The sequence below is a fragment of the Schistocerca americana genome, chromosome 1 (assembly GCF_021461395.2).
Source record: "Schistocerca americana isolate TAMUIC-IGC-003095 chromosome 1, iqSchAmer2.1, whole genome shotgun sequence".
Taxonomy (NCBI): Eukaryota; Metazoa; Arthropoda; class Insecta; order Orthoptera; family Acrididae; genus Schistocerca; species Schistocerca americana.
Window position 1 is genome coordinate 207256959 of NC_060119.1, and position 25627 is coordinate 207282585.

The 25627-nt window shown below is 39.4% G+C and overlaps 1 protein-coding gene across 1 annotated transcript in view; it reads right to left on the reverse strand.

Annotated features, from left to right (window-relative positions):
- Nucleotides 1–25627, reverse strand: part of LOC124621493 (dynein regulatory complex subunit 2-like) — a 54027-nt gene that overhangs the window by 15809 nt on the left and 12591 nt on the right. Inside the window, exons 4-7 of the mRNA XM_047147145.1 lie at nt 20081–20219; nt 18646–18869; nt 4430–4627; nt 4133–4327 (exon numbers count right to left, since the gene is read on the reverse strand). Of these exons, the coding sequence (XP_047003101.1) occupies nt 4133–4327; nt 4430–4627; nt 18646–18869; nt 20081–20219 (756 nt within the window). The remainder of the gene's footprint in view (nt 1–4132; nt 4328–4429; nt 4628–18645; nt 18870–20080; nt 20220–25627) is intronic.

Consider the following 25627-nt stretch of genomic DNA (forward strand, 5'->3'; position numbering starts at 1 on the left):
GCATCTCCCATTTCCGACATACCTTGCAGCAGTCACTACAAACATTGCCCCGCTTTGCACATTAACAGCATTTGTGAAGTGACTTGCCATGTTTGTGTGTCACCTGTAACCGACTGGTAGCTGGCAGCTGATGTGACAACACAGTAGCAGCAAATGACAGACATCAACTATCAAGTAATTTTAAACTAATTGTAGGACTGATTTTTCCGATTGCGTATTTCTGTGCACCATACATTCATCCATTATAGGAGAGTCATTGCCTTTCCCTTATTTTATGTCTTGCTCCATCCAGAAATTTCCAGTATTGTTAAACACTGCCTATTCGGCTTTTTCCTCCCATTCCCTTCTATCTTTGTTACTGTATCTCTTTATGTTTCCTTCCCATACCCTTTTACCTTTGTTACATCTGTCTTTACACATACAGCTCATTGTCCATTCTTTATTCCTTAACATTTCTGTACTCTCCTCTACAGTACCTTCCTTCGGAACACACTCCACTCACCATCTGTAGCACAATTTGAATATCCACTGTTGTTACGGCAAACCACACTAAATAGTGCAGTGCTATGGCTCCGTGCTCATGTGGTAATACACCCTTTTCAAATATTTAATTCCACTGTGGTTTTTCACATAGTCTCCTCTACCGAATCGTGCTACCCAACGTAACCATTAGCTAATTGTGCATGTATATTTACAATCTCATTGTACAATAGCAAAAGTTTATTTATGAATTCATGTGTTTCTTACTGTCATGGGTAGCAATTTGTAATCGAATTTATTTATTTATGGGTATGCCCAGTACTTACTGCTCCTTTAAAACATTTTCTGAACTTTCTGTGTACCTCTCTATACCTTAAAACGCTTTGACAACAACCTTATTATTTTCAACGATTTTTAATAAATTTTTAATTATTCCTTTTGTTTCCTGACCATCCTACTGTGAATCCTTGCTCATTCTACCTTTACCAATTCCAAAAACTCTCTTTTGCCCTCACAAAACTCCAACAATTACACATCCTCTTTCTAGAATCCTGTCTGGCACATGGTATCCCACCTAATGAGCTAACCCTTAAAATTGGCATCCCAGGCTGTCACCCATTATACAGCAAGAACCTTCACCTTTTCCAATTCCATGAGTCCTTCACTCTCACCAATCTGGTCCTTTATGACCACACAATCCAAGCTCAAACCATACTTGACAGCCTCTACACTTATTGTAAAATCCTTTTACCCTGTGACCCCAACCACCCGAACGTGATTGCTGCAACAGAAACTCCTACCCTTCAACAGCTGGAACAGCATTCCCAGCACTATCAGGTGAAGCTGTCCCAGTTACAGCTGTCTCATGCCCACATGGGACTATCTATAGTCAATCTTCATTGCCAAACCTAATTTCCACCATGATGGGCTTGTACAGGACCTTCTTTTCTTTACCCCATATAGAACCTCGTTCAAAACAGTTCTAACAACACTCCACCCATGATCCTCCTCCCCTTTCACCCCGTCATCCCCTGACAGTCTTCATAAACTCCTCACGTCTAACCTGCCCTCACCTTTCTTTCCTAAATTCCTCCCCATTGAGTCCAATATCACTCCTATGAAGCACTCTACTATCTGAAACCTGGAAAACAATCAGACCTTATCATCCTTCCTGAGTCATTGTGATAAATGGCTTAGTGTCTCTGCCAACATTCTGACACTTCTCTACACAAACGTTACAACCCTGATCCCCTCCCAGAAGTCCAACATGACCTCAAGCAGCTCCTCAAGGCCATAGGTCTATCCCAAAACCGACACCTGAGTCCATCTCCCTCCTCATTACAGCAACAATTCCTACCACTCTTGTACATTTTACCTACTCTCCGAACTCTACAAACCCAATGACAGGTCTCCCTAATTGTTGTCCCATTGTGGCTGGGTACAGTTATCCCACAGAAAGAACCTCTGCCTTCATTGACCAACACCTTGAAACTATAGTCAGTAACATCCCATCTATAATCTAGACACTGCTCACTTTCTTCACAACCTCTCCACAGTTCCTGGCCCATTACCACTTGATCCCTTTTAGGTCACTTTGGATCCAGCATCCTTGTACACCAACATCCCCCATGCCCATGGCCTTACAGCCATAGAACACTACCTTTCCCAACATCCAACACTACCAAAACCACTACATCTTCCATGATCCTCCTAACCAACCACATCCTGATGCACAATTATTTCAGTTTTGAAGGTCAAGTCTACAAACAAATATGTGGCATTGCCATTTGTACTTGTATGGTACCATCCCATGCCAAACTTTTTATGAATCATCTGGAATAATGCTTCCTATCCACTCAATGTCTAAAACCTCTTGTCTGGTTTACATGCACTGATGAAATTTTCAAGATCTGAACTCACAGCTCTTTCCTCTATAACCTCACATCTCTGGCTCTGTAAATATGTCTGTCCATAACAAGCATACAAACCACCAACAGTACCTCCACTTTGACAGCTGTCATGTGTTCCAGGTCAAAAATCTCTTCCTCACATTCTTGCCATCCACAGATGCTGCATCTGCAGTGAAAAGCAGGAGTTGTCGAAATTTACTCATAACCTAACCAGAGCCTTTACTGACACACAATATTCTATTTAGCTCATCCATAAAAAAATTTCCCACACCATCTACTCCTCTGACACCAGTAAAACTGTTAACCAGCACTCCTCTGATACCCAGTATCATTCTTGCCTTGTAAGCCTCAACCACATCCTCCACCAGGGCTTTGACTAACTCTCGTTACATCCTCAGATATGGGGTATCCTACCCAAAATCCTATCTATGTTCCACAAAGTAGTGTCCTGCTGCCTACCAAACCTACAGAATATCCTTGTGCATCACTCTTCCAAACCTACTCCCAATCCTGCACCCATGGGTCATTTCCAGGGATCGGCCCAGGTGCAAGACTCACCCCACACATCTGCGATGCACCTCCTGCCACAGCCCAGTCACAGGTGTTTCTTACTCAATTAAAGACGGAGTCACATGTGAAAGTGACCATGTTATATATCAGCTATGATGCAATTACTGTACAGCATTCTATGTGGGCATGATAAGTAACCAACTGTCTATCTGCATAAATGCCACCACCAAATTGCAGCAAACTTGGCACCATAATATAAATGACTTCAACAGCTGCTTCAGTACGTGACTTTTTGGATACCCCCTTCCAGCACAAGTTCCTCTTAAGTATGCAGATGGAAACTGTCTCTCCACCTCTTTACTCTTTTCCTGCTTTCTCCTCCTTACATTCTTTTCTATTCCCTCCCCATCTCCATCAGCTCAGGCAAATGCTTTCTACACTTGAGTATAAATTATCAGTTTTATGGACACTTATTCCAAATGGATGATAACAGATTAACTGAGCAGATCTTCACCTTACTTAACAGCTACAAACCCACATGGTTCACTGAAATTAACAAAGATGTGAAAAACACTGGAATTTGAATGGATAAAATAGAGAACAAAACTTTTCAGAGAAGCAACACAAAAGAAAAGAAAGAGGCCAGACAATGGAAGGAAGTTGACTCATGAAGAAAAAGAACACCCTCTAAGGATGCAGAAAGCCTGGGAGCAAAGTAAATTAAACAAAAAAGCAAAGCCAAAGTTGTTTTACCATACTTTCCAAAATGGTTATTTGAGTAAATAAATAGATAATGCATGAACAGCATTTTGAAGTATAGTGAAAATTTATTACTAATACAGTGTACTGATTAAGTTTGTGGTTTGATTGTCTTTTGTTAATGTTGATCCTGACTTGTTTCATATCCTTTTTAATAGGATCTACAGAATGCTATCAACAAATGTACAAATGGACTCAGTGGAAGTTAACATCAAACTTGTAAGTTAGATGCCAAACAAGTACTGTTTGATTCATTTATTTATTCTGCATTCATTCATGATATCTGAGTTATGAAGGTGCAAGTAAAAGAAATAAAAGTGCAAGTAAAAAGACGTGAAATTCCATGTTAAACCATTTGTTTGCCTTGTGTACCTTACACAACAACACAACAATCACAGTTCTGCATAATAAATGAAAGTATTGTACTATTTTATATGTAAGACACTATTTGGTGAACATTACGACCAACTTACATTGATGGTATTGTTACTGCAAGTAACCATGAGCAACATTTGTTTTTCATCTAGCTTCTTTTCGTTACTTAATTTAACCCTCATATCCCAAAAAGATTTCTGCCAATGTTCTTGCTCTTCTATTAGATCAGCCTTTTTCTTATTCTGATCACTTTTTAATGTAGTCAGCTGAAGCTTCAATGCAGCAACTTGTTCCTACATGGAATGTAAATGCAGCAACATGAAAGTTTTTAGCCAAATGGTAATATACCTTTGTTTATTAGACAAATGAGAAAGTTATGTGCTTATTAAACTTACTGTCAGCAAATTAATCTTCATGTTGCAATCATTAATTGTTTTAGTACTTTCACTGTCTTGGGATTTCAGCAGATGATAATGTGAACGTCTGTTTTCAGTTTCTGAAAAATAATTTCTGAGAACTTGTTGAAAGTCTCTCCATATATTCTCAATCACGGAGCGCTTTTCATCCTGCATTTGTTCAAAATCGCTCAGCAGCTGGAAGTGAAACATGCACAAATATCATACAACAATCATCAACAAATATGACTTACATCTGTATAAGTGGAAGATACTTGGAGATACCAGAATGTTTCAGACAGATTGCATAAAGGTAATGCAGAGATTTTGAACCAGATTTAAAACTGCACAACATTTCCCAGTGCAGATGTGGATTCTGTTCATAATCTATTAGTTATGAACTGCAGTTTAAAAATGAAGAAATTGCCATAAGGTAGAATATTAAGTGAGATTGGAGCTGGAAAAGGTAAAAGAACCAGAGTTTGCCAAGAGGTTCAAAGGGAGCATTAGGCAGTTGTCAAATTAAACAGGAAAGGATTACAATAGAAGACAATGAATAGTTTTGAGAGAATAAACTGTGAAGGCAGTAGAGGTCATTCCGTGATTTTACCTTGTGAAAATGATCAGTCTGATATTGGAGAGGCAAGCTTTCATCATGACAGCAATGGTGCAGCGCATGCACTGACTTGCAGCAGAAGCAAATGTGCTCTAACAATGCTTGCATATTGCCAACTGGGCACACCACATACACTATGTGACCAAAAGTATCCGGACACCTGGCTGAAAATGACACAAGTTCGTGGTGGCTGCCATCGGTAATGCTGAAATTAAATATGGTGTTGGCCCACCCTTAGCCATGATGACAGCGTCCGTTCTCACAGGCAGATGTTCAATCAGGTGCTGGAAGGTTTCTTGGGGAATGGCACCCCATTCTTTATGGAGTGCTGCACTGAGGAGAGCTATTGATGTTGGTCAGTGAGGCCTGGCATGAAGTCGACGTTCCAAAACATCCCAAAGGTGTTCTATAGGATTCAGGTCAGGACTCTGTGCAGGCCAGTCCATTACAGGGATGTTATTGTCATGTAACCACTCCGCCACAGGCTGTGCATTATGAACAGGTGTTCAATCGTGTTGAAAGATGCAACGCCATACCTGAATTGCTATTCAACAGTGGGAAGCAAGAAGGTACTTAAAACAACAATGTAGGCCTCTGCTGTAATAGTGCCACACAAAACTACAAGGGGTGCAAGCCTCCTCCATGAAAAACATGACCACACCATAACACCACCACCCCCGAATTTTACTGTTGGCACTACACATGCTGGCAGATGATGTTCACAGGGCATTTGCCATACCCACACCCTGCCATCGGATAGCTACATTGTATACTGTGATTCATCACTCCACACAATGGTTTTTCACTGTTAAATCATCTAATGTTTATGCTCCCTGCACCAAACTAGGCATTGTTTGGCATTTACTGGCGTGATGTGTGGCTCATGAGCAGCCGCTCGACCATGAAATCCAAGTTTTCTCACCTCCCGCCTAACTGTCATAGTACTTGCAGTGGATCCTGATGCAGTTTGGAATTCCTGTGTGATGGTCTGGATCTTCAACTGTCGGCAGTCTTTGTCAATCAACAGACGAGGTCAGTCTGCATGCTTTTGTGCTGTACGTATCCCTTCATGTTTCCACTTCACTATCCCATCAGAAATAGTGGACCTAGGGATGTTTAGGAGTGTGGAAATCTTGCATACAGACGAATGACACAATGGACGCCCAATCACCTGTCCACGCTCAAAGTCCGTGAGTTCTGCAGAGTGCTTCCTTCTGCTCTCTCACAATGTCTAATGACTACTGATGTCACTGATACACACATAGCATCTGGCAGTAGGTGGCAGCACAATGCACCTAATATGAAAAACGTATGTTTTTGTAGTTGTCCGGATACTTTTGATCACATAGTGTACGTGCAGGCAGGGTCTTCAATAGGGAAGCTCAGTATATTTTCAACAATATTCACCTGAAGATGGCAAGCTATGGACATCCAGCAGTTCACCCAAAATTTCGTGGAGCAATCTCTATGCCAGAAAAGTTTTAACGTTTCACATCAAGCAACAAGAAGACTAGATGACTTACATGAAATACGAATGAGGTTTTTGAGCTCACTGATATTTTTATTAAGTCACAAGAACATGGGCATTATTCCACATTTTTCGAAAATAGTACAGTTCATTAATATAACTGCTGCAAATATCATCAGATACAAAGCGAGCATGCCAGTGATATGAGAAAGGATTCGTCTTAGTAAGTGTGAACTGGATTGTGCGTCAAAGATATGTATCCATGTTTAGAAGTTACAGCAAAATTATTTACATTGTCTTGGACTGAGTGGATGGTTTGACATTTTCCAAGGCAACTTGATGCACAATAAGGCTATGACAAGGCATATTGCAAAGATACAGTAGGTTCCTGCTCGATGATATGTTATCAACTTGGTGGTGGAAATCTATGGATGGTATGACTGTGTCTGTGCTGGCAAGAAGTCCTAACTTACCTGTTTCACTACCTCTAGTGAAGAACTTCATCAGCCCCACTGTAGGGGCTGTGTGCCATCTTGTAGCTGATGCAGCAAAGGAATGCCATGTGTTGATGAGAGCCACACCACCAAAGAGCAGTTATGATACAGTAGTACTCCAAGAGGGTAAGGATGTGCTAATGCCACTGGAGGATTAATTAATAAGATCAATGCTTTGTTATGTGACTTAACATATCACAAGATTGATAAGGGTCCTGCTAACCATGTGGACATTTTGACCTCCAGTTTCCTAATCAAAAGGGGTCCTTATGAGGCTGAGACCACATAGTTCTTTTCCATCTAGGGTGTACAGACCAAGTAAGATCTACAATGAAGGTGCACATTTACAACTTACTGTAAGCAATAATGATTTGGCCAACTGTTTAGCATCTTTACTCAAACCTATTGTAGGCAAATGTTTACATCATATTCTACTGATTTTTATCAGCAGACTTAAGCCACTTAAGCTTGGAAATAATGACTTGTTGGTAACTTTTGATGTCTTTTCACTTTTACAATAAAAGCCTCTGGGAGACTTGCTGTAACTCATAAGCAAAAGGTTTAGATTGAAATTACTGAATTATTCAAGCACAAACTCTCCTTGGCATACTCCTTATTTAACAATGAGATTTTTTAACAATTTGAGTGTTGCCATTGGCAGTCCATTGTCTCCCCTTTTTTTGGAAGATTTTGAGAAGCAGGCAATCAACTCAAGTGTTGTAAGATGAAGACTATTTTGGCAGTACATTAATGATTCTTTTATAGTCCGGCCTCATGGTTAGGACTGTCTCTGTTCCCTCACCATATGACTTCAGACATATAAATATAAAATTCACTATGGAGATGGAGCAAGAAGGTTGTTCATTGTTTTTAGATGTCTTGGTACAATGTGAGAGTGATGGCGTATTAGGACATACAGTATTTCGAAAGCTCGATCATACAGAGTTGTATTTCCATGCTACTTTTTGCCAGCATCCAGTACAAACATTGGGCATTCTAAATACCTTGATTTACTGAGTTTATACTATCTCACCTGCCAATAACCTACAAGCAAAACTGGAACAACATCAAACTGTGTTCCTGAACAATGGATATTTGTCTAAGTACACAAAGCACTACAGACATACAAATGTCAGAAGAAGGAAAAGGATGAGGTCTTGAAGACAACAGCTTACTCCCCAGATAGTGGAAATGTTACTCTTCAAACAGGCAGAGTATTAAGAAAACATATGCTGAAGTGATCTTTTTTTCTTTTATCAAAAACCTTCTTGCCTCTAGGAACTATCAAAGATGACTTACAGCTGTGCAACTCTGGAGTCTGTAAGATTCCATGTAACTGTATAGGGTAAATGCTACACACTGTCACAAGTGCATCATGGAACACCAGAGGCATACTTGCCTCCTCCGAAACTGCAAGTCCGCTGTCGCCAAACACTGTATTTCTACTGATCACACCTGCTGGACACACCATGCACGTGCCAGTGGGTCTTAAATTGGGAGTGTATTTTTACCAGTATTTGTCTGAAGATGGCCAGAAGATATTGCACCTAAATATTATAATAGCAAGTTCCAGACATCCAGCAGTTTGCCTGAAATTTCAAGGAACAATCTATGCACTGGGAAAGTTTTAGCTTTCACATTTTCAGTTTCACTTATGTGCCTACTGATGAGTCAATTCCTATATACTGATTGGTTACCTCTATTCCTTTCATCATACAGCAATTGTATACTTGGCAGCTCCAAAAAAGAAACTAGTTGAGTACATCCAAATTTTAAAACATGGCTGAAATTCTATTCTCATGAATTAGTTTAAGAAAATGTCCAATTCTCAAGATTCAACTACACTTTTAAAATTGCATGTCTGTCAATTCGCCACCAGTTGTTTCTTTTTCGGTGGGTGATGTAATGGTGCACATACCTATTACAAAAAAAAGTGTTATTGGTATCATATATTTTTTACTATCATTTCATATTCTTTTTTACTTAGAGCCAGCTTGATTGGCTTATGAATGGTTGTTGCCCACAAGGTAGGCAAGGAGAGGAACGAATTGTGGCAACTGGTTAGAAACAATATATGGAGCAAGGAAAAAGTAGAAAAGTGTAGAGAGGCAGGAATAAGTGCTTCTGCTGAGTTCAAAGGATTTTGTGATTGCTGGAGTACTCAAGTGGCACAGGGATTGAAGCGATGTTGAAATCATCAATGTTTGGTATGTAGCATTGTCAGCATTCTGGAGCAGATTTGTGGACAGACAGCTCATTAGCTGCCATATCTACACAGAACAACGCAAAAAAAAAAAAAAAAAAAAAAAAAAAAAAAAAAAAAAAAAAAAAAAAAAAAAAAAAAAAAAAAATTATTCAAAGATGATGTGACTTACCAAAGAAAGCGCTGGCAGGTCAATAGACACACAAACAAACACTGACATACACACAAAATTCAAGCTTTCACAACCAACGGTTGCTTCGTCAGGAAAGAGGGAAGGAGAGGGAAAGACGAAAGGATGTGGGTTTTAAGGGAGAGGGTAAGGAGTCATTCCAATCCTGGGAATGGAAAGACTCACCTTAGGGGGAAAAAAGGACGGGTATACACTTACACACACACACATATCCATCCACACATATACAGACACAAGCAGACATCAAACTTTATAGCAGCAGTGGTGTTGAAAGCGGAAAAAAAATAAATTTTTTTTGGTTATGGGTTGGAAGTGGGTTACGTATTGTTGAGTATATATAGGCGGGATAAAATTGTATAGTAGATAACGGTAAAAAGGAGAAGGTGAATACAAAGTGAAACTACTGGCAAAAACAGAAAGAGAAAATAAGACGACAGAAAAGATTTCGAAATGCAACAGTGACAATAACAAACATAATTGTTGGGTTCAAATGAATGATATGTATATAATAGAGGGAAACATTCCACATGGGAAAAATATATCTAAAAACACAGATGATGTGACTTACTGAACGAAAGTGCTGGCAGGTCGATAGAAACACAAACAAACACATACATACACACAAAATACATACATACACACAAAATTCTAGCTTTCGCAACCAACGGTTGCTTCGTCAGGAAAGAGGGAAGGAGAGGGAAAGACAAAAGGATGTGGGTTTTAAGGGAGAGGGTAAGGAGTCATTCCAATCCCGGGAGCGGAAAGACTTACCTTAGGGGGAAAAAGGGCAGGTATCACTCGCACACACACACGCATATCCATCCGCACATACACAGACACAAGCAGACATTTGTAAAGGCAAAGAGTTTGGGCAGAGATGTCATCTGTACAAATTGTAAACAGCCTTTCGCTCCCTGTATTTTACACCTGCCACCTTTAGAATTTGAAATAGAGTATTCCAGTCAACATTGTCAAAAGCTTTCTCTAGGTCTACAAATGCTAGAAACGTAGGTTTGCCTTTCCTTAATCTATCTTCTAAGATAAGTCGTAGGGTCAGTATTGCCTCACATGTTCCAATATTTCTATGGAGTCCAAAAGTGACCATCTCCAAGGTCAGCATGTACCAGTTCTCCCATTTGTCTGTAAAGAATTCGTGTTAATATTTTGCAGCTGTGACTTATTAAACTGATAGTTTGGTAATTTTCACATCTGTCAACATCTGCTTTCTTTGGGATTGGAATTATTATATTCTTTTTGAAGTCTGAGGTTATTTCGCCTGTTTCATACATCTTGCTCACCAGATGATAGAGTTTTGTCAGGATTGGCGCTTCCAAGGCTGTCAGTAGTTCTAATGGTATGTTGTCTACTCCCGGGGCCTTGTTTAGACTCAGGTCTTTCAGTGCTCTGTCAAACTCTTCACGCAGTATCGTATCTCCCATTTCATCTTCATCTACATCCTCTTCCATTACCATAATATTGTCCTCAAGTACACCGCCCTTGTATAGACCCTCTATATACTCCTTCCACCTTTCTGCTTTCCCTTCTTTGCTTAGAACTGGGTTTTCATCTGAGCTCTTGATATTCATACAAGTGGCTCTCTTTTCTCCAAATGTCTCTTTAATTTTACTGTAGTTGCTTGTCAATGATCATATTTTCTCTGGACCAGTGAGAACAAATACTGTTTTCTGTAACCCTCCCCAAATTTCAGATACAGCACAAATTTTTTGATCGGTAGGTGTTCAGCTTGGGTTGACTTTGCATTGAAATGGAGAAATCCGAGAAGCTCCTGAAATGTCCTCGATGAAAATATGCCCCCAAGAATGTGACCAATTATCACCTGCAAACACAAGTTTTGTACAAATAACACCCTGAGCATATATGATGGAAAGGAAATCTTTGAACAATGGATAGTTCAGGATGGAATAACAACAATATTATGAAAAGGATAGATTGCTAGTTACCAATTACAGAGGAGACACTGAGGAGCAGACAGGCACAATGAAGGGAATGCTATGCATTTAAGCTTTTGGCCAAAAAGCCTTCTTCTGTAATAGAAAAAACTACACATTGACAAAACTCACATACATGACTATTAGCTCCAGTCACTGTGGCTGGACTGTGGACAGAAACTGTGCCTGTTGGAAGTAGCAATCTGGTGCAGGCAGTGGGGATAAGGAGGAGGCCTGGGGCAGGGAGGGGGTTGGGGAACGTGTAGTACTGCTTATGGAAGTGTACAGCAACATGGTGGGAACAGGGTAGGGCTGCTAGGTGCAGTCTGGATGTTTAGAGAATGGGAGTTGGGAGTGGAAAAGGAGAAAAGTAGAGAAAAGGAAAAATATTAGTGAGTGTGTTGGCAAAGTAGAATGCTATGTGGTGCTGGATTGGGAGGTGGGAAGGCATAGGTAGATGGAGAGATGGAAGACAAGGACTAGTGGAAGTTGTGGCCAGGGGGGAGGGGGGGGGGGGGGGTGTTATGGAAATTTAGTACATTTTGCAGATAGAGTTCTCACCTGCACGATTCAGAAAAGTTGGTGTTGGTAGGAAGGATGCATATGGTGCAGGCTGTAAAGTGTATCGAGTTGGGTAGCATGTTCAGGAACTGGGTGGTCCGGCTGACTCTTGCCCACAGTTTATCAGTGGCCATTCATGTGAACAAACTACTTGTCATTTTATATGGACACATAGAAAGCAGCGTAGTGATTGCAGCTTAGTTCATAGGTCACACTGATGCTTCCGCAGGTAGCCCTGGCTTTGATGGGATAGGAAGATGCCTATTACTGGACTGAAGTATGTGGTGATGGGAGGATGTATACAAAGGGTCTCATATCTACAGGGGAGAGGCAAAACAATGTCAACAGTGGTAGCAATGGGATGGTTGTGTTTGATGGTCAACAATGCAGGTAAGAAACATGTCGTGCTGGACTGTGCATATTCAGTACAGACTAGGCATCAGTACAAGTTGTTTACAAGTAGTGCACCGTTTGTACTTGCATTTGAGGCTGAGGTTGACGTGAAATGAAAGACCTAACAGAGTTCCAAAGAGGGCAGATTGTGGGGGCCTGATTAGCTGGAGCATCAGTAACCAAGATACCCAGCTTATTGAACGTTTCAAGAGCAACTATTTTAATAGTCATGACAGCCTACACAAAAAATGGAAAGGCATCATTGTGTAAACGTAATAGTGGTCGCAAATCAAAACTAAATCACAGATCGTCATACACTAACACAAATTGTGTCAAAACAACACAAAACTACGGAGGCTAAAATGACTGCAGAGCTCAACAGCCATCTTTGAAACCCTGTATCTATCGACACTGTCCACTGAGAATGCCATACAATGAATATTTCTGGATTAAGTGCTACACTGAAATCATTAGTGATGACAACCAATGCAAAGAAGCATAAAACATTGTGTCAGAAGCATAAATCCTGGAAGGCTGATCAGTGGAAACTCGTCATATAGTCATACGAGTCAAAGTTTTCATTATTCCCAACATTGGACTTGGTTTACGTCTGGAGAATGCCAAAAGAAGCCTACAATCCTGATTGCTTCATTCAGATGGTTAATCATGGAGGTGGAAGTGTGACAGCGTGGGCAGCTATATCATGGTGTTCTGCCGATCCCATCATTACTCTCAAAAGTCATGTTACAGCCAACAATTATGTGAACATTTTAGGTGTTCAGGTGCACCCCATGATTCAAATCTTTCTCCCCATCAATGATGCCATATTTCAGGATGATAATGCACCAATTAACACAGACAGGACAGAACAGTTGTGGTGTACAACTGAACTGCAGCATCTTCCCTAGCCACCACAATCCCCAGACTTGAACATTATCAAACCCTTGTGGATGGTATTGGAGCACAGATTCCGAAGTTGTTTTCTGCCTCCCTCATCACTACAGGATTTAGAAGAGATTCTGATTGAAGAGTGGTATAACATTCCACTGGAGACTATACAATCATTATATGTCAGTATTCCAAGAAGAAGTGCAGCTTTATTACAGGCAAATGGGGGTCCAACCCCTTATTAATAAACCAATCCTGAGTAAGTACAGGTGTTCACATTATATTGCCATCCCCTGTAAGTCTGTTGCAGAGATATGAGCGATGAGGTAAGGGGTAATAATGCTTTTGTGACATAACTGGCATCTATCTTCAAATGTCTGCCAGTTCCGGCTTCTCAGCATTTCTATAACACTCTCCCATGGATCAAACAAAACATCTGATCTTTTGGGCTGCCCTTCTTTGTATACAAGGGTCATTTAGTAAGCAAATGCAACACATTTTTCTTCTCAAATCTCATTGTTTAACTACACCATATTTTGCCCTGGTTGTTTGGCTATAAAACCTTATTTCCCCACAGAATCTCACTTCAATTCTGTGGCTTTATGCCACCTCATTGTGAGAGCCTATATGCTGTCATGGAATCACTCTACTGTGCTGCATCTCAGTGTAGTTCTTGCCACATCAATAAATTCCCCATCGCTGCCGTAGTCCTTCACAGAGAGACCATCCTTTAGTACGTCAAAGACAAGAAAGACAGAAGGTGTGAGAGCCAGGCTGTAGCACAGATGAGGAAGAACTGTCCACCGAAGCTTTTTTTTATCTCATCTTGTGTGCGCAGACCTATATGTGTACTTGTGTTATCATGGAGCAGGAGAAGTGTGTTCATATTCTTATGGCCATGAACTCTTTGTAATAATTTTTTTTCTTTTTTTTCTCCTAAGAATCTCAAATAGTTTTCAGAGAAGACTTTTTGCCAATGGGGAAAGACAGATAACAGGATAACCACTTAAGAGACCCAGAAGACTGTAACCATGACTTCACCAGCTGAGAATAATATTTTGAGCTTCTTTTTCAAAGGAGACATTGCAATTTTGTTTCAGGTTCAAAACAGTGAATCCATGTTTCATTGCCTGTTACGATGTTTGACAAAAATCGTCATCATCTGCCCCACAATGAGCAAGCAATGCAGCACAAATGTTCTTTCTTCCCCTGCACTCTCCTCAGTTAGGATTCTTGAATATGCTAAGGTGTACAAGTAGGTCACCACTACCAACAAGGTCAAGTTAAGCACTGAGTTGCTTGATTGTTATTTGTCAATCACTTCATTTTAAATTGTCTACATGTTGTAACATGGCAGATGACACAGCTGTGTGCCACTGGCCTGCATGTAGGAGGTTAGACAGATTTCCTTCTCCTCATTTTGTTGGTGGCAGACACTTCAACCAGTAATTTATCATGCTTTTATCCATTGCCCGGTGTCCATTGACATTCTATAAATTGCTGTGAATATTTGTGACGGTTTGGTTTTCCATCAAAAGAAATTCAATATCTACTCTTTGCTAAGAACATATCTATTTGCAGCTGCCATGTTGAAGACTGATTACAGTGCTGCCATCTACCAGGAGTTACTGGAAATATATGCTGCTGGAATGTTTAAGGGTGACAAGAAACAAAATTACAATTTTTTTAAACTCAAACTGGCTAAGAGAAAAGGAATTTTTATGCTATTTACTGAATGCCCTGATACATTCAATACCCTCTATGGGGTAACTTGATATGTGCTCCACACACTTCAGCAATATTATAAAATGGGATGCATGAGTGTTTTGTAAGTAACGGAGTGTTTTGTAAGTAATGGACTGGGGCCTCAGTTAATTGCAACCTGTGCCTGTACAGGTATGAGCAGCCCATAGTGGCTCACCTTCATGCCTTCTTTTAAAAAAAAATTGTGACTAAAGCCCTTCTGGTCTGTTATTTATTTTTTACATGACATGTAAGTACTGTCTCTGTCTTGCATTGTTAGTCATTAATTACACTGTTATATAAAAAATTTCTTTTCCCATAAATTTGTAATTATGTTATACGCCACTTTAAACGTTTAAATTCCGGTGAATGCACACTTAGAAGTGTTGAAACCTGGTTAATAAGACTAAAAATTGTGACCAATGGCTCATTTCTTTCAATTTTGGAAGAGAGAGTTCACTACAACCACTTGAAACCTATGGCAGAACTGTAGAAGCCTCCCTTCCCAATCATACTTTTTCCCATATCCTCCACTAACATTATTTTTCATTCTTTCTCCTATAAATGACGTTCCAATCACTTAGGACTATCATATTTTCATCTCCTTCACATATTTTATCACTCCTTTATTACTTTATGCATTCTATTTCCTCATCATCAGCATATGCTAACTTACCCTGTTAGGTACTTTTCTGTTAATATATATGACAACACCTGCTGCACCATTAACTGGGGCTGATGATGTTGCCTTATAATCAACTGACCAGAAATTTCAGTCTTGTTTCCATTTCGCTTCACTAATCCCTACAAAATTTAACTTTCTACATCTAAATATATAGTCCACAAAGCACCGTATGTTGTGTCGTGGAGGGTACCTTGTACCACTACTAGTCATTTCCCATCCTGTTCTACTTGCAAATAGAGTGAAGGGAAAGGCTGTCTAAAAGCCTCTGTTCAAACCCTAATGTCTTGCACCTTACCTTCATGGTCCTCACGTAAAATGTATGTTTACAGCATTAGAATAATTCTACAGTTGGCCTCAAATGCCAGTTCTCTACATTCGTGCAACAATGCCCTGTAGAAAGAACATCTTCCCTCTAGGGATTCCCATTAGAGTTTAAGAAGCATATCTGTAATATCTGTGTGGTGATAGAACCTATCGGTAACAAATATAGCAGCATACCCGTGAAGCTTTGATGTCTTCCTTAAATATGACCTGGTGGGGATCACAAACACTCAAATAGTACTCAAGAATGGGTCACACTAGCATTCTATATGCCATCTCCTCTATGGATGAGCTACTCCTTCCCAAAATGTTCCCATTAAAACGAAGTCGAGCATTTGTCTTTCCTACTAGCAACCTGACATACTCACTCCATTTCATACTGCTTTGCAACATTGCGTCTAGATATTTAATTGAAGAGACTGTGTAAAGCTGCAGCCTACTAATTCTGTTTTCAAACATTACAAGGCTGTTTTTCCTACTCATCCGCATTAACTTACATATTTCTACATTTGGAGCAAGCTGTCATTCAACACACCTATTAGGAATTTTGTCTAAATCATCTTGTATATTCCTACAGTCACTCAATGAGGACACCTTCCCACATACCACACCACTATCAGCAAACAGCTGTAAATTGCTGCTCATCCTGTGCATCAGGTCATTTATGTATAAAGAGAATAAGCGGTCCTATCACACTTTCCTGGGACACTCCAGTCAATACTCTTGTCTCTGATGAACACTCACCATCAAAGATCACATACTAGGTTCTATCACCCAAAAAGTCTTCAAGACACTCACATATTTTGGAATCTGAACTGTATGTTCGGACCTTCATCAACAATCTGTAGTGAGTCATTCGCGTCAAATGCTTTCTGGAAAGCTAGGGATATGAAATCCGCCTGTTGCCTTCTGTTCATGTTTTCTAGGGTATCATGTGAGAAAAGGGCGAGTTTCTAAATCTGTGCTGATCTGTGCACAGAAGCTTTTGTCTCAAGGAAATTTATTATATTCGAGCTGAGAATGTGCTCAAGGATTCTGCAGCAAACCAATGTTAAGGATATTGGTGTATAATTACACAAGTCAGTTCTATTCCTTTCTTATATACAAACGTCACCTGCACTTTTTTCCATCTGCTTGGAAGTTTTAGCTCAGTAAGAGTTTCTCGATAAATGCAGGCCAAGTAAGGGGGCAATACCACATAGTACTCTTTGTACAACTGAACTGCGATTCCATCTGGACCATGCAACTTATTTGCTTTCAGCTCTTTCAGTTGTTTCTCTATGCCCTATGTTCTCCATGAAAAGGCTATACGAGAGTAAAACGATGGTATGTTTGTGTCATCCTCTCATGTGAATGATTTCTGCTGTCTTCTATGGCCACCCCAGACCTTAAAAAAAGGGAGGAAGATTAGAGTTGAACATCCCATCAACAACAAGGTAATCTGAGATGTAGCACAAGCCCAGATAAGGGAAGGATGTAGAAGGAAATCGGCAATGCCTCTTTGAAAGAAACTATCCTGACGTTTGCCTTCAGTGACCTAGGGAACTCACAGAAAATGAATCTGGATGGCACGATGGGGATTTGAACAACTGACCTTCTGATTGTGAGTCCAGTTTGCTAATTATTAAGTTCCCCTACAAAACTCAGAATCTTAGCATTCTATACTCTGTTTTGTAGAATATTGGTCTTATTGATCCTCCTTCTGATAATCTCCTCCAAGACAGACCCCATCCACAGATTCAAACATTGGTTTAACTCTGGAATTTACTGTTAAGAAATTGTTCATTTCTGGAATACTGCACATCTTGTAGACACATTTTATGTGTCTTTAATGTGATGCCTTCCTAATGCTGTTGTTTATTTCTGATCCTTCTACCTGTAAAGACAATTTTCCATGACAAGGTTATTGTTAGAAAGAAAATGACCCCTTATATTGACAGTTTTTGGCTGTCACAGCTGATGGTTTTTATTTGGAATCGAAGCACTGGCTGGTATTAAACCTGGAACCCAAGACCTCTGGATCAGTTGTTAAAGACACTATCCTTAGACCACAGCCTCACTATCACCCAAGTTTATCTGCACTATGCCTGACACTCCACATCATACAACTCCTGACGAAGTACATTGCTGCAAGTGCAATATTAAAAATTGGCTAGAGCACATCACTTTCTTCATTCTTATAGCTTCTTTACAAGCATCACCTCTAAAACTTATTGCACATAAAAGTCCACAAAATAAATTTATATATTAATATTTAAATTAATATTAAATTAATATTTAAATTAATATTTAAATGGGATATGTGCGTGTGTGCAAGTGTATACCTGTCCTTTTTGCCCCCTAAGGTAAGTCTTTCCGCTCCCGGGATTGGAATGACTCCTTACCCTCTCCCTTAAAACCCACATCCTTTTGTCTTTCCCTCTTCTTCCCTCTTCCTGATGAAGCAACTGTTTGTTGCGAAAGCTTGAATTTTGTGTGTATGTTTGTGTTTGTTTGTGTGTCTATCGACCTGCCAGCGCTTTTGTTTGGTAAGTCTCATCATCTTTGTTTTTAGATATATTTTTCCCACGTGGAATGTTTCCCTCTATTATATTAATATTTAAATTGATATTCTATAAAGCTACAGGAATTGTCACTTTAATATATGTTTAATAAAAGCATGCAATTCCAACAATCAAGCGTATATTATTTCATTAATGTCTTACATTATTCCTGCGTTCATCAACTTTTGCCATCTGGTTAGCTATCCCCTCTTTACTGAATTTATCCATTGAAGCATGTAATCCATAAAGAAGAACACGTAAATATTCTTCTTCAGCATTAGCTGTTTCTTGAATTTTACACCTCTCTTTTTCTGCTGCTTGTAGCAGTGACTTACGTTCCTCCAAATAAATGTTATGCAAATGAGATAGCCGTGCTTCATGAATCTCTAAAATATGGAAGAACAAATTATTCGGAAATAATTTAATAATACAAGTATAACTAAAAGCTTTGCTGTCAGACTAAAATATGTAACACAATGGCTGGTAATAAAGACAAAATTGACGATATGACAACAGCTCTGATGTACGATCACAAAGAATACTATTCTCAGCCCTCAATGCACTGTTAAAGGTTACCTTTTTAAAAAAGAACCTCGTGATATATACAGGGTGACAATTATTGAACCATACAAAAAAAACATACATTAGTTACAAACTATGGCATGCACATGCTTTATTCAACATGAAAATGTCTCTACAGATATTTGGATTTGGGTGATGACATGGTCAATATGGATGCTATATTGGCAATGATATGGCACAGATGAATAGCAAAATTCTGTATGACTCACTGAAGTGTCGGACCACTGATGGCTGTTTTCAGCTCAGCAATGTTTTCGGGTTTACTGCTGTACACATTGTCTTTAATACAGCCCCAGAAAAAAGAGTCGCACGTGTTCATATCTGGAGAATATGGCAGCCAATGTAGGTGTAAGGCAATGGCCTCTGCGTACCCAGAGCCGGAACGCAGTCCCCAAAGTGCTTCTCCAGGACATTAATCACTCTCCTGCTTCAATAGGATCAAACTCCATCTTGCGTGGACATTGTCTTGTTGAAATCAGGGTCACTTTGGATAATGGGGATGATGTCATCTTGCAAAACCTTCACATATCATTTGATCGTCACCACGCCATCAAGGAATATCTCACCGATTATTCCATGACTGGACATTGTGCACCACACAGTTGCCTGTTGAGGGTGAAGAGACTTCTCGATCGCAAAATGTGGATTCTCAGTCCCCCAAATGCGCCAATTTTGCTTATTGACAAACCCATCCAAATGAAAGTGAGCTTCATCACTAAACCAAACAGTATTCACATCAAATTAATTTCCACCATGCTTTGTGGCCAATCATGCAGTTTGAACATCCTAATGCAAACAATTCAGAGGTTATGACAATTTTATTTCATACAGTTCAGTAATTGCCACCCTGTTTGCCAAGTTTTAGCAGGTTTGAAGACATAAGTTGTTGATAACTTTGTGTATTAATGGTTTTGTATTAATGTAGACTGTTTTAGAGTTGCAAACACACAAAAATGCTTGCATAGTTAAAAAGTAGTAAAATTCAAATAAAAACAAAATATTCTGTGAGACTTACGGAGCAATCTGTCTGTTGCTTCTGTATGGCATTGTAATATTCTATTATACTGGTCAGCTGCATCTTCCATATCTTTTAAAAGATTTTCCATAACTTGTGTCTTGTAGCTGGTGACATGTTGAAAAGACTCCCAAAGGGCCTGTAAAATTATTCTGAAAATTATGAAACTTGCTTTTGATTCCACATTACCTGTAATGTGTAGATGGTATACTAAAGTAATCTGCCACAGTATAATAAACATAAATGATGATTAACAACCTATCATCAATGGCTCCTGTCCAATAACATTGGTTGTGGAGCATCTCTGAGATGCATTTTTTTTAAAATTTTTACTTAAACAACAGCTTGTAAATGGAGGTAGTCTGGGATGAGACAAAGCCATGCCTTTATGTATACGAAACTTAATTAATTATTTCCTCTGTGAAACACACAGCAAGGTATACAGCAAATAGGAATTCACAGTAGCACACAGAGTTTCTGCTTATGTAGGTTATTCACAGAGTCTCTTCCAAGTTTCTCTTTTCTCTCACAGTACATTGTTCAGCATTTCCTCTCATTGCAGTCACCTTTGGTTCACACCCTCCTTCACCTAGTCTCTCCCTCTTGTTTGTGGTCTTCTAATTGATTTTTTTCCAGGTTCTGTCCATTCTAGAGCCCTTCTTGGAAGTCTTTCTTGTCTCATTCCTTTAATGTGGCCAAACCATTAAAGTCTACTTCTCTCCATAATTTCTTTTAGGGGGCTGATCTGAAGGATGTTTCAAATTGTTTCACTTCTTTTGCTTTCCCTTCTCATATTACACATGAGCCCTCGTTGGAAGCAAATCTTTGTCATTTATATTCTGCTCAGATTTTTCTTTGTCAGAATCCAGTAGTCCAATCCATAGGTCAAAATTTGCACATAATATGATTTTTATTTCATGATCTTTGCTTTGGCAGGTATTTTCCATTTTCCAAATCTGTCTCATACACAAGAATAAAATTCTGAACAATTTTCCATTACTACTAGTGTATTCATAATTTATTGTCTGTGTACTTCACAGAAGTAGCCTGCAGTATCCACTTCTGCTTGTTAATTTATAACTCTACTAGTTTTACATCCCTGATGCCTTTCCTTGATGATGGAATTTTCTGGATAAATTCTGCTCATGCTAGACATATTGTCACTGCTTTGGCAAAACAGTAAGATCCCTATTCTATTCTCCACTCATTGACTGTGAATGAATGGGTGAGCAATTACAGTTAGACACAACACAAGATATTTTATCCAAGCAGATGATGCTGCAGTAGCTACCCAAGCTCAAACATTTGAACAGTGAAATGAAGCTGTCGATAACACTTGAAAATTCATGTATTATTATGAAGAAAACCATTTAAATCCCCTACTGTAGCTAAATACACAAGTACTTAACAAAATAGACATGTACCCACAACTGGAGAAATAAAAAAGCCAACAAAACATTAAATACAGCTGAAGTGGACAGCTGTTGTCCCTTTATTACATAGCCAATTACTTCAGAATAAACTTGAACATACCCACATATTCAAAGTTCACTGCATGGATATGTAGCCTAAAAGTGAGCAACCTGGGTGCATACACCAGCTCTCTTTTGTATTCTTCCTTGAGCAGTTGCAGCACTTGTCTGGAAAACATCCGCCCATGCTAAACATATTGCCACTACTTCAGCAAGACTGCCATTCCCAACTCATAAATTGATACACTTTCTTATGGTAAAAGCATCTGCAGATAACAGATTACAGACAGCTGCACCACTTGAGAAGATGAAGCATGAATATGACACCTTGCTTGGCTGTGGATCATAAATGTCCTAGCTTCAGATAAAGAAATAGGTTCTTGCAGACAATAATTCATATGCCATTTACTCTTTTCAAAGTCCTACTGAGTACAGCTCTGACAAAGTATTATGTAAATCTGAGAATATCAATGGAGAACTGGCCACCAACCACAACACTTTCTTTGTTATGAAAGACACCAAGTAGACTGGAACTGAAGTGAAAAAAAGTTCTGATAATCTCTTAGTGGAAGGATGACCAGAGACTGTGGTGATCCACAAGACACACACCACCTTTTTGCCTGCAGCTAGCAGTATGACCCAGTAAATTGGATAAATTATTCACTGCAAATGGAGCAATCAATTTGACTTCTTTTGGTAGTATATGTGTCCTTGTCTGTAACTGCAAGACATAATAACATTATTTAATCTACTGTCAATGAGAACATCATTAGAGGAGATAATAATAGCTTGTGTTGGTATTGGTATTCAAACATTCATATGGGCAAAACCAGTACCCAGATTCTTGCTACTATGTTCAAAGGCTTTATCAGTAACAAAATACTCAATTTAACTGGTGTAGACATATGATGGAGCAGCTATTGTACTTCTTATGTATGTCACATTGTTTGCTGTAATTCCTTTATTTATTCAGCATACATTGTAGAGATAATCAAATGTCACCAATATTAGTCTGCTCTCCACTTAAAGCTAATGGTTTTCTCTCTTCATATGTAAAATTTCTTTGAATGTAGTTGTTACAAACCTGTGACAACTGTTACTTTAAAAATCTATACCTTCTCTAAGTAAATTGTTTGCCTACTGGGATGTGCATGATATTTATATTAATGTAGGGAACAAATAAAGCAAGACAAATTAATACACACTGCTGGAAAAGTGGCTTGTTTTTTTCTGGAAACAGTGTTGCTTAGAACACTATAAAAGATCTAAATTATTTTCTGTTAATGCAGGAAACACATAAAGTAAAAACAAATAAATATACATGCTGTAAATGTGGCTTTTTTCTACAAATACTGTTCCTCACTACTAAAAGAAATCTAAAATCATAGAATTCACATAGCTGTATAATTTATATGAGGACTGACTAATAAGACACTATTATATACTGTTTTTCAGCTTCCCAGTATCTAAATTGTCTTCATGGAGGATGTGGACAACTTTTCATCTGTTATATTCCAAACATCAAATCTCAGATAGAACTTTCAGAGATGTAAAATGAGTATAAATATACAGTAATTAAGTGAAACAACTGCTAGAAACTATATTAATAAATAACTACCAGTAAACTATTACAAACTATTTGTTGTTATTCAGTAAACAAATAACATACTGAAATTAACAGGGAAGTGTTTATTTGTAAATATATGTTGTTTCTTCATTTATATTTTCATAGCTGTTGCTTACCTCAAGCAAGGTTTTTTATTTGATTATTAATGGTATAAAAAACATAAAATTTTTTCTAACACACCTACTGATTTGAAGATGAACATAAACGATTGAAACTAGTAATCAAATTTTAAAAATCTGTGCCATCAAAGGCTGGTATAAATTCTCTACATATAATCACAGGATTGCTGTAACTTTCATTTTTGACCATTTCAAGTTTCATCAATACTCATATTAGTACTAAGTGTAGAACAACATTTAACTATGTGCCATTGGAACAGAATCTTGTTTACAATGAACACTGTTACTTGTCGTACAGCAAACAGGAATCTAATAATGATTATTTTTAATTTTAACAATATAAGGAAAAGATAGATTGCTATTCACTATAAAAATGGCATGGTGAGTTGCAGGCAGGCACAATGAAAAGACAGTTACACGTAAGCTTTCATCTGGCTTTCTTCGGAAAAGGAAACACACACACAAACACACACACTTTCATTCACACACATAAGGACACTTCGCCCACACATGACTGCCAGCTCTGGAAGCTCGTACCAGAATGCAACTGTCATGTAGAATGAAAGCAATGATCTGGAGGGGCGGGAAAGGGTAAAGGGTGGCAGGGTTGGGGTGTGAAGAAAAGAGTGCTGTCTGGAGAAGCGTGCACAAACTGGACTGCCAACAAGCGTAGCATTGAGAGGCTGTGGGCAGGGAGGTGGGAAGGAGAGGGAGGGGGAGGGATGGGAAGCAAAAAAGGAGTGGAGAGGGGAAGGGGAAAGAACAACAGTACAGCACACAAAGAGGGTGAGGAGATGAGAACAAGGAGGAGGCGATAGGACAGAGAGGGTGGAAACTGTTGCGTGGAGGGTGTGGGGACAGTAAGTTTCCACAGGCTGAGACCAGGATAATATTGGGAGCAGAAAATGTGTTGTAAGGACAACTCACAGCTGAGCAGCTCAGAAAACCTGGTGTTGGAGTGGAGAATTCGGATGGCTCAAGTAGTGATGCAGCCATTGAAGTCAAGCGTGTCTTGCTCAGCTGCATGCTGGGCTACAGGGTAGTCCACTTTATTCTGGGCAACAGTTTGGCAGTGGCCATTAATCTTGGTAGACAGCTGGTTGGTAGTCATACCACCATAAAAAGCTATCCAATGATTGCAGCAGAGCTGGTACATGACATGGCTGCTTTCACACGTGGCCCAGTCTCTGGTGGGATATGATAAGCCTGTGACAAGACTTAAAAGGAAGTGCTGGGTGGGTGGATTGGGCAGGTTGTGCACCTGGGTCTTCCACAGGGATATGATCCTTGTGGCAAGGGTTGCAATTGGGGGCAGCATAGGGATGGACTACAATGTGTGGAGGTTAGGTGGGGGACAGAACACCACTATCGGAGGAGTGGAAAGGGTCTTGAGGTAGGATGTCCCTCATTTCAGGGCATGATGATAGACAGTCAAAGCATTTGGATCCTTCCCACCACCACCACCACCACCACCTTTTCTGAACTGCGGCAGGTGGGAGTTATCCTTGCAACACATTCTCTGATCTCAAAATTATCCTGGCCTCAACCTACAGTACATCCCCATACCCCCGTCCTACCACCTTTTCCCTATTCACGTCCCCTCACCCTATTTTTTTGCTGCCTGTCTTTTCTCCTCTCCTTTCGTTTTTTGCTCCCCATTTCCACCCACTTACCACTTGCCCACCAGCCTCCCGATGCTGCACCTGATGGCTGTCTTGTCCCTGCATGCTCCACCAGACAGTGCTCTTCTCGTTTCGCACAAATACCTTGCTATCCCTTGCCCTTCCCCACCCTCTGCCGATTACTGCTTCCATTTTAAATGACAGTTGCATTCCTGTATGAGCTCTCCAGATAGCAGTAATGTGTGTGTGTGTGTGTGTGTGAGAGAGAGAGAGAGAGAGAGAGAGAGAGAGAGAGAGACTCCTTTTCTGAAGAAGGCTTTGGCCAAAAGCTAATGTATACACGTCTTCTCATTATGCCTGTTTGCAACTCAACATACTATCTTTACGGTGAGTTGCAATCTGTCTTTCCTTTACATTGTTTATATTACAACCTGGAATTTCCCTAGCTTTATTTTTAAATTTAATTTGAATTTAAATGAATTTCCAATATCTTGTTATTCGCAGGACGCAATATTGTTGAAAACTTGCACTAAATAATTCAAGAACTCATTCTAAACACTATACAATGAGACAATGTTTAAAACGAAGTTATTTTTGTCATGTACTGCTGTTGTGTAAATCACAGTTCAACTGAAAATGACTTTTATTACTAGTGAAAATTACCATAATTGCAAAAATATGTTGGGAAGTCAGTGGAATAGTTCCCA